Source organism: Micromys minutus (genome assembly GCF_963924665.1).
Source record: "Micromys minutus genome assembly, chromosome: 14".
Classification (NCBI taxonomy): domain Eukaryota; kingdom Metazoa; phylum Chordata; class Mammalia; order Rodentia; family Muridae; genus Micromys; species Micromys minutus.
The window spans coordinates 25,297,810-25,307,809 of record NC_137983.1 but is presented as its reverse complement, the minus strand read 5'-3'; the positions used below and the strand labels follow the sequence as shown (position 1 = coordinate 25,307,809).

Genomic DNA, 10,000 nt, shown 5'->3' with positions numbered 1-10,000 from the left:
CCCGTCCAAGTGTGAGCAACAAAATCCACGGGTGTCAGGGAGCCTTTTCTCGGTGTATCTGACTGTTGGGTGATGGGGAGGAGAAAGAATAAGAGAGATGAATGGTATTATTTTCAATTTTTATTTAAAATTGAAATCAGAGATAACACAGAACCTACCCGGAAAGTATGTGTTGTGCTGGGCCTTGAAAGCTGTTCCAGGACAACGGTTCTTTCTCGGAGGGGCGACCGTACGATGCTGTCCGGCATTGCGCTGAACACACGACTTTGTGGGTGCCTTCCCCTGTACTAAGAGGGAGATAATATGTTCTTTTTAAGAATAAATACAGTGTTTAAACTATTCATTCATGTATTCTAGCACACATTTATTAGAATGTTTTCATTGACACATCGCTAATTGTGTATGGCTTGCTATGGAAAAACATCACTAAATTAAAAAAAAAAAACTGTAACACAAGAGGAGGTAACTGAAATTAAGAGAAAGAAACAATGCATATTTTGAAGCATCGGACTTGCTTATGTGACAGCTGTCCTCACGGATTACTTTATCCTAGGATTAAACAGCTTAGCTCCGTAGCTCTTGTTTTCTGGAAAGGGTCTTATTGATGCTTAACATGTACGAGAGACATAGTCTGTTTTCTTCTCTGCTTTGTGGTCCTACAAGCAGGATCCTTGTGTCCTGCACCTAGAAGTTTCCTATATCAGAGTAAGTGAGGGGTCACTGTAAGTCTGGGAGAGGCCGGGGTATACACACTGACAACAGCATTCCGTCCCCGGCCCACAACTGCATTGCTGAGCTGGACTTAGGCTCTACCCTGTGCAAGTACAGAAAAGATTAGCTATAAAATTGAAGCAGATGTAAAGGTCATCGATGATAATTTACTGAGGTCTTTGTGCGAGGCATTTAAAGTTTATGAATGCATCGAAGGCCCATAAAAACCCCTTGATAAGGGAATGGCTGTGGCTCTTCTAAAGAACAGAGGACTAAGACTCAGGGCCACTGAAGTAACTTGTCAAATCTCAGGCTCTGTGTGGTCACTCACACTGAAGCGCAGAGCTACCTGCCTCTTGCCCTTTGTGTTCTTATGTTTACTACACCATCCAGAGTTTCAGGTCTTTCCTTGGCACCTGGACTTTTTGTTTAGATCAAGCTGAGGTTTTTACTTCACAAAACAATGACAGGGTGCCCTTACTCCCTCCAGAGTCTTGTAGGCCACTCCATTTCTAGAAGCGGATTCGGCAGGCATGTTGAACACAGCTGACTGGGTTACCCTCACCTAGCATTCAGTTCTCCCAATGTGCCAAGATTGTTTTCCCACAGACTATAGAAATGGTTGCAATTATAATGAAATTCATCTTACAGAAACAGGGCGGGGTCCGGAGGCTGCTGTGTTCTGCTCCCCAGCCTCAGAGCCTATTGGGGGTAACCGGCTCCAGGAGGTTTGAACCGCTGCTGAGGAAGGCAGGTGATCAAGACCAGTTTGCCTGTAAACACAACAACATCCAGCTGAACTCCAGAGGACACAGAAGGGAAGGATCCAATCTAAGCTCCCAATTGCAACTGCTCCAGAACAGAGTTTGTGACAGCCTGCTGCGATACATGTGAGAGACGAAGCCGGGGCTAGGAGCGCCACTCAGGCTGACCTAAGTGGTTAGCAGTAATACCAACCTCATCTCTGGAGTGCCCAGTGATGCTGGGTAGTGTGCAGAATAGGTCCTCCCCTAGGGTCTGACGAGTTAATACGGTTGGAGGGAGATCCGTGCACTACAGTGGGATCCGGCATACAGCCAGGTGCTCTGATAGATCCTGAGTGTTAACACGACCGAGATTTGGGGAGCAGAAAAAGAAATCCATGAAGGATACAACTGCTTATAAAAGCACGGAGCCTAAATGAGTACAACTGCAAAGCTTTGCTTAGGATACTAAGGACAACGTGAAATCCGTGAGAAAATGATGCTTGGTGGAAGAATGCCAGCCACCAGGAAGAAGCAAAACCTGTTCTCTGCATTTATTTTCATCCATTTGATGCCGGGGTGTCGAAGTGATACTTTTGCTTTGAATCTTACACACTGGCTGTGAAGCTTATTTGTTGAAAGGTTGAGGGGAAAATCCTATTTAAAAAAAAAAAAAAAAAAAAACAGTAATGACGGAAGAATATAGCTATCGGACATCAGCATTCAAAAATCTGCCGGTTTTGCTTTGCATAAAAATAGGCAAACAACTTAATTGATCCACTTAGTGATAAAATTATGACCCCTGCAGTATGGCCTAGTTTTGACCAGCAGAGGTTACCAGAAGAAGACAGAGGTGTCTGTATTACCAGGGACCTATAAATACATTCTAAAAAGAATTCTAGCAGAATATGAATATTAAAAATATTCATAGCCTTTAACCTGGCAGTTTTGCCTCTAGACCACACCAGTAGAAAACAGTTTAAGAACGTTCCTACTACGAGGGATACAGAATGATGATATAGGTAATACGGATATCAAATGGGATATTTCAGTAATAAAAAATACTTACTAAATAATTATCTAACCATATGATTAGCTTTGGTCACTAAAATCAGTCTTTCAAAAATTTGTACAGTAGGAAATACAAATGTGGTCATGTCAGATAAAAAATTATATGATGAGGTGATGCATTGTGTGACATCTGGCTCTGGTGTTAAGTACACAGACTAGAAAAGAGACAGTGTATGCCTACATAGGATTGATAAGACATTTGCCAGTGCTTAGGACTTCACTGACCCTTAAGTTATATCCTTTTTCTTAAACTATTTTATTTTCAGTTATGTTTATTAGTGTGTCTCCCACGTGTGTGTGAGAGAGGGATCAGATGAGGGTGTCAGATCCCCTGGAGCTTGGGACACAAGAGAGTGTAAGGCGCCAAACTTGGGTGCTGGAAACTGAACTCAAATCCTCCGCAATGGTGGCAAGAACTCTGAACTGCTGAGCTGCCTCTCCCGCCCCTCTGTTTATAGTTTTTGATGTTACCGGGATGGTCAACATTCTTTTATTTTCGTATTTTTAAAAAGCACAGGAAGGTAGTCGTTCAATAGATGGTGAAGAGCAGGGCTTAGTGACAGAGATCTAGAATGAGGCCCCGGGTTCATTTACCAGCATCAACATAATAATAAAGAAAAGAAAGAGAATGTACAAAAAGATATGAACTGTTGGCAGTAAGAGAGAGCAAAACTGGATGTTCGGGAGTAAACATAAAGTGGTCCAGAAGAATCAAGAGAAGGGAAGGGGGTGGCAAATAATTACATATAATCAAAGGAGAGGTCTCCTCATAGGGGACAAGACCTGAACTTCCATACAAAATCTTTCTCTGTGGCATTAACAGTTCATAAAGAAGCAATGAAGGACAATGGTCTAAAAGGACTCATTAGCTACAAAGACTCATATTCAGAGACAGAGGTCAAAGCAAGGAGAGCATAGAGCGTGGGAGTCTTGCGTCAGTAGAAAACAGTGATGGGTTTGGGTCTACGTCCGAGGGTGAATCTCAAACAGGAGCATACATGGGGCTGACAATAGGACACTGACATGGGCAGGGTATAGAGAAAGCAGAGGGAGCGACCATTTTGAGAAAGGAGAAGAGGGAGATAGTGTAAATGAATGAGCACAGCAGGAGACCCAAAGTGCCCAAAGCTAATATCCCAAGAGATGAAAGGGGTCTTTGGTAGTTTAACTGAAAATGCCCATAGGCTCATATATTTGAATGCTTGGTGCCCAGTTGGAGGAATGATTAAGAGGTGTGGTCAGAGCAATTAGACAGCAAAAGGAAGTCAAAGGGATACAAATCATAAAGGGAAAAGTGAAAATATCACTATTTGCCAATGATATGGTAGTATACTTAAGTGACCCCAAAAATTCCACCAGAGAACTCCTACAGCTGATAAACAACTTCAGCAAAGTGGCTGGATATGAAGTTAACTCATCTACTCAAAGGATAAGCAGGCTGAGAAAGAAATAAGAGAATCGACACCCTTCACAATAGTAACAAAGAATATAAAATACTTTGGTGTGACCCTAACCAAGCAAGTAAAAAAAAAAAAAAAAATCTGTATGACAAGAACCTCAAGTTTCTGAAGAAGGAAATTGAAGAAGATCTCAGAAGATGGAAAGATCTTCCATGCTCATGGATTAGAAGGATCAACCTAGTAAAAATGGCCATCTTGCTGAAAGCAATCTACAGATTCAATACAATCCCCATCAAAATTCCAATTCAATTCTTCATACAGTTAGAAAGACCAATTTGAAAATTCATTTAGAATAACAAAAAAACCAAGGATAACAAAAATTATTCTCAACAATAAAAGAACTTCCAGGAGAATCACCATCTCTAACCTCAATCTGTATAACAGATCAATTGTGATAAAAAAAAAAACCCTCATGGTATTGGTACAGAGACAGGCAAGTACATCAATGGAATAGAATTGAAGACCCAGAAATAAACCCACACACATATGGTCACTTGATCTTTGACAAAGGAGCTAAAACATTCGATGGAAAAATGACAGCATTTTCAACATATGGTGTTGGCTCAACTGGCAGTCAGCATGCAGAAGAATGAAAATCGATCCTTTCTTATCTCCTTGTACAAAGCTCAAGTGCAAGTGGATTAAAGACCTTCACATAAAACCAGGTACACTTAAACTATTAGAAGAGAAGGTGAGGAAGAACTTAGATCACATAGGCACAGGGGAAATTTTCCTGAACAGAATGTCAATGGCTTATTCTCTAAGATCAAGAATCAATCAATTGGGACCTCATGAAATTGCAAATTTTCTGTAAGGCTAAGGACACTGTCAAGAAGACAAAAATGGCAGCCAACAGATTGGGAAAGGATTTTTACCAATCCTACATCTGATAGAGGACTAATATCCAATATACACAAAGAACTCAAGAAGTTAGACTCCAGAGAATCAAATAACCCTATTAAAAAATTGGGTACAGAGCTAAACAAAGAATTCTCAACTGAGAAATAATGAATGGCTCAGGAGCACCTAAAGAAATGCTCAACATCCCTAGCCATCAGGAAAATGCAAATTAAAACAACCCTGAGATTCCACCTCACATCATTCAGAATGGCTAAGATCAAAAACACAGGTGACAGCAGATGCTGGCAGGGATGTGGAGGAAGAGAAACACTCCTTCACTGTTGGTGGGGTTGTAAGCTGGTACAACTGCTCTGGAAATCAGTCTGGTGATTCTCAGAAAATTGGAAATAATATTACCTAAGGACCCAGCTATTCCACTTCTGGGCAGATAGCCCAAAGATGCTCCAACACATAATAAGAACACATGCTCCACCATGTTCATAGCAGCCTTGTTTATAATAGCCAGAAGCTGGAAAGAACCCAGATGTCCTTCAACAGATGAATGGATACAGAAATTGCAGTACATTTACACAATGGACTACTAATCAGCTATTAGAAACAATGACTTTATGAAATTCCTAGGCAAATGGATGGAACTAGAAACTATCATACTGAGTGAGGTAAATTAGTCACCAAAGAACACACATGGTTTACAGTTGCTGATAATTGGATACTACCTCCCCAAAAGCTCTGAACACCCAAGAAACAATTCACAGACATTTTGAAACTCAAAAAGAAGGAAGGCCAGAATATGGATGCCTCAGTCCTTCTTAGAAGAGAGAACAAAATACTCACTCATGGGAGGAAAAACAAGGTCAAATAGAGAGCAGGAACTGAAGAAACGATCGTCCAGAGCCTGCTTCACCCGGGGATCCACCCCATATTCAGCCACCAAACCCAAGCACTATTACTGATGCCAAGAAGAACTTACTGGCAGGAGCCAGATATGGATGCCTCCTCAGAGGCTCTGCCATAGTAATACAGATACAGTTGTGGGTGCTTGCAGCTCACCATCAGACTGAGCAGAGAAACCCCAATGAAAGAGCTAGAGAAAGGACTGAATGAGCTAAAAGCGTCTGCAACCCCATGAAAAGAACAACATTATCAGCCAACCAAACACATGGACTCCCACGTCCAGAGCTCCCATGGACTAAAACACCAACCAATGAACACACATAGAGAGGTCCATGGCTCCAGTTGCATATGTAGCAGAGGATAGCAGTGTCTGGCATCAATGGGAGAAGAGGCCTTTGGTCCAGAAAAGGTGCCTTTTCCCAGTATAGGGGAATGCCAAGGCACTGAGGTAGAAAAGGTGGTTAGGAGAAGGAGCACCTTCATGGAAGCAAATGGAGAGGGAGGGGGCATGGGAGCGGGAAGAAAGGGGATAACATTTGAAATGTAAATACAGAGAATATCCAATATAATAATTTAAAAAAGAGGTGTGGCCACATTGGAGGAGTTGTGTCATTGTGGGTGGGCTCTGAGGTTTCAAAAGCCCATGGCATTCTGAGTTACCTCCATCAATCTCTTCTGTCTCATTCTGTGCTTATGAACAGATGTAAGTAAGCTCTCTGTTACTGCTCCAACACGATGCCTGCCCGCCTATCTCCTGCCATTTCCCCTGCCCTAGCAATCCTGTATCATGGACTCCAACCCTCTGGAGCCATGAGCCCTAATAAATGTTTTCTTTTTTAATTTGTCTTGGTACGATGTCTCTTCACAGCAACAGAAAAGTAACTAAGACAGGTGCTGTGGATGCTTTCTGTAAAGTTCAGCGACCGGTCAACTGCTGGCAGCTGCTCTTGTCCCCAGCTCCTGTCGGGACCTGAGGGCTGACTCTCTCCATCTCTGGCTTATCAGTGGAGCCTGGGGTACTTCGTTCAGGAAGTGGACTCCAAACCGGTTGGGGGAGGGGAAGTGGGTCCCAAGTTAAACTTCCCAGTTAAAGACTTTTTTTCTTTTCCATCTTGTTTCTCCATCTTAGATTTGGAGGTAATATAGGAGTTTATAGTACAGAATAAACTGCAGTGCAGTTTAGTTGGATGTTAGAATTTTTTTTAAAGAAAATCAACAGACAGTTGTTATTATTAAGATATTTCCTGAGAAACAAGCAAGTGGACAGGAAGCTCCTTGCAGCTCTATGCTGAAGGGAGACATGCAGCTTTCTCTTTAGCTTCTCGTGTTGTTTCCTACATAAAAGCTTTCTGATCTAAAGAAAGTGAAAAACACTTTTTTACACTGTTACAAAAGATTTACTTTCTTTTAGGTCTATAAAAGTTTGTTTTGCCGGCATGTATCAAATGCATGCAGTACCAATGGTGGTCAGAGGGGGGCAGCAGATCACTTGGAAATTGAGCCATAGTGTAAGAAAGGCACTGTGTGTGGGGGAAGGTGGGGTGCGGGGTGGGGGGGAACCCTTGTTCTCTGGAAGAGCAGCCAGTTCTCTGAACCACTGAGCTACCTCTCCAGGCCCTTTTATTTTATTTTATTTCATTTTATTTGTTAAGCATTTCATTTAACCCAGATGTAGTTTAATGATGGGGATACTTTAGGCAATGCATCCTCAGGCCACACTGTGACCCTACACAAGCAGCTATGATGCCAGGAGTCAATGCAACCTTCAGTGACTACTGTCATACAGTTGGTCTGTAATCTACTGGAGCACTGTTGTCCAATGCATGACTGTGCATTGCTTTGCTTAAACCTTTCAATAAAAACGTGTTTTGTAAGTTAGGAGCATTAATCACCAGTTTTACAGATGGGACCACTAAATTTAATCCACGCTCACCCCACCTTCAGTTTAATTTCCCAAGTTGCCTAAGCTGCAGTCATCTGATTTTCTTCCAGCAGCGTTGGTAACTGTCTACTACCTACAACGCTGGAGCAAAATCAAACAGATGAACTCATTAGGAAAAGCTGGTGTAAAGTCTAATGGAAGGTCTTTTCTCCAGAACCATTCACCCCAAGTGACAAGCCCCCCCTTGGCCTTTGCAACCTTAGACTGCCGAGAAAGAAACAGAGACTTACAGTTTGGTTCCTCTCAGAATTTCATCACTGTAGACGGTGGGAGTTTTCAGCCTCTGCGGGTCTGAAGCAATCGAAGGCAGTCTCCGATGCACTGGTGTCCTCTTGGCAGAGGTCTGTGGTCCCCGGGTTTCTAGAATTCGGCCAAGTCGGTGACGGGAAGATGCTCCGACTCCTCCTCCAGACAGTTTGTCCTCTTGCTCATTTCTGGGGAAGGGACATCCAGTTAGTTACTGATACCTACGTTTCCTGGAGCAGGAAACACATGGCACACAGGTCCCACCCTCTCTGGAGAATAGGCTGAAGGAATGGACATTCCTATTTCCGTGTCCGGGAAGAGCAGAAGGGAAAAGGCTGGTTATCCCATAATAGAGCTCAGGGGATGAAGAACTCACACCTAGTGCACAGCGGTGATGATTTTGTGGCTGATAATAGAAGACTCGGTTTCTGTTCTTGCATGCGAGGTAATTCTTCCTTAATACTCACTGTGTTCTATCTGCAAAGTATGTGGGCCTCTGCTGAAGCGGCTTGGCTTGTATGGTCATCACACCACTTAAGTCACTGTAGAAGTTGCTGGAGAAGCGATGGAGCTGAGGAAACTAAAAACAGAAAAGCAGCGTCACGCAGTGCTCAGCGCCATTCCATGAATGGATGCCGGTCGGGAACCAGCAGGCAGCAGATGGCAGACACTTAGCTAGTGAGAGTAGCCGTTCAAAAACAAAACTATAGTTGCCGTCTTTATAGACTGTATCTTCATATGAAACGCAGCGAGGAATATTATGTTGGATAGATCGGAAACCAAAAGCAACGGCCACTTCAAATTTTACTTCTAAGAGGAGAAGCAAAGAGTTATTGTGAGGGCCTTATGCTAGAGAGCAAAGCTAGCCTGGCAGACCCTGCGAAACTTAATACCTCAAGCAATTTAATTAGATGGAATGTGTAAGTAGGGGGGGATTGTAACAAAAGCCAACAAAAGTGTCTGCTTGATGCTACACAGTAGTAAATGACTTTTTTATTATCTTTGATTTTTTATAGTGCAGTCATTATCTCTCTCCCGTTCTGCCCTCTGACAGTTCCTCATTTCATTCATCTTCCCCTGTCTCTAAGAGGATGCTCCCCTACCCCACCCCTACACCACCAGACCTCCCCATTCTCAGATGGTCAAGTCTCTCAAGGGTTAGCTGCTTCATGCCTCAGTGAGTCCAGACCCGGCAGTCCTCTGTTGTACATGTGTCAGGGCCTCGGCCCAGCTCTTGTTTGCTGCCTGGTTTGTAACTCGGTGTCTGAGAGACCTCAGGGGTCTGGGTAGGTTGAGACTGCCGGTAAGCAACATAAGCCCCACTTTACCGGGAACTACAAAGCTCGTTAGGCCTGCTTCCACTCAGTCATACAATGGTTTTCTCTTTATCTATTCCCAGCTAGATGTGTGGGTTTGCCTCTCGGTTGCTTTGCTTTGTTTTGTTTTGCTTTCTCTGTTTAACAAATCTTATTCATCATTTAGGCTTAATTTACTCTTAGCCACCTTTGTAAAAGCTATGCTATTTTTTTTTCCTCTGAACAACACAAATCTTATGATCTTAAGCAATTTAACTAAATGATCTATATAAATAGCTAGTGGTTATAAAAGGCAACACCAAGTGTCTCCTTGATGCTACACACTTGAAAAATAACTTAAATGCATTCATTCTTAGAGCTCCCAACAGCATAAATGTCATGGAAATGACAGTGAGGTTTGCAAGAAAGGGACTCACATTATGTCAGGCTCCAAAAGTACAGACCCCACTATGCGTAAAGCACACATCCTCCACCATTCCATTAGCAACTGTGTTGTTTCTTCTTGTTCATGTGTATATGTGTAGGTGAGGCATAAAGGTGTGTAGCTCAAGAACAAAATGGCAAACAATCTTTTGTTCTGTTCCCTAACATACAACGGGCAGACTTACACATCAAGTCAGGCTCCCTATACCCTGAAGACCTCCCATGAACAAGCAAGCCTCTCTAGCCTTGCCTACTACTCCATCTTTAAATAAAGACTAAGTTATGGAAGACTGCATTGCAGGCTCAAATGCAGATTCTGTGCTCTGAGCGCTC

At 42.8% G+C, this 10,000-nt stretch overlaps 1 protein-coding gene across 1 annotated transcript in view; it reads right to left on the bottom strand.

Annotated features, from left to right (window-relative positions):
- Positions 1-10,000, bottom strand: part of FAM149A (family with sequence similarity 149 member A) — a gene marked incomplete at its 5' end in the record, with an annotated part of 51,995 nt that overhangs the window by 4,760 nt on the left and 37,235 nt on the right. Inside the window, 5 exons of the mRNA XM_080928327.1 lie at positions 1-62; positions 159-287; positions 1,361-1,484; positions 7,913-8,116; positions 8,396-8,508. The exon at positions 1-62 is cut by the window's left edge and continues 17 nt beyond it. Of these exons, the coding sequence (XP_080784453.1) occupies positions 1-62; positions 159-287; positions 1,361-1,484; positions 7,913-8,116; positions 8,396-8,508 (632 nt within the window). The remainder of the gene's footprint in view (positions 63-158; positions 288-1,360; positions 1,485-7,912; positions 8,117-8,395; positions 8,509-10,000) is intronic.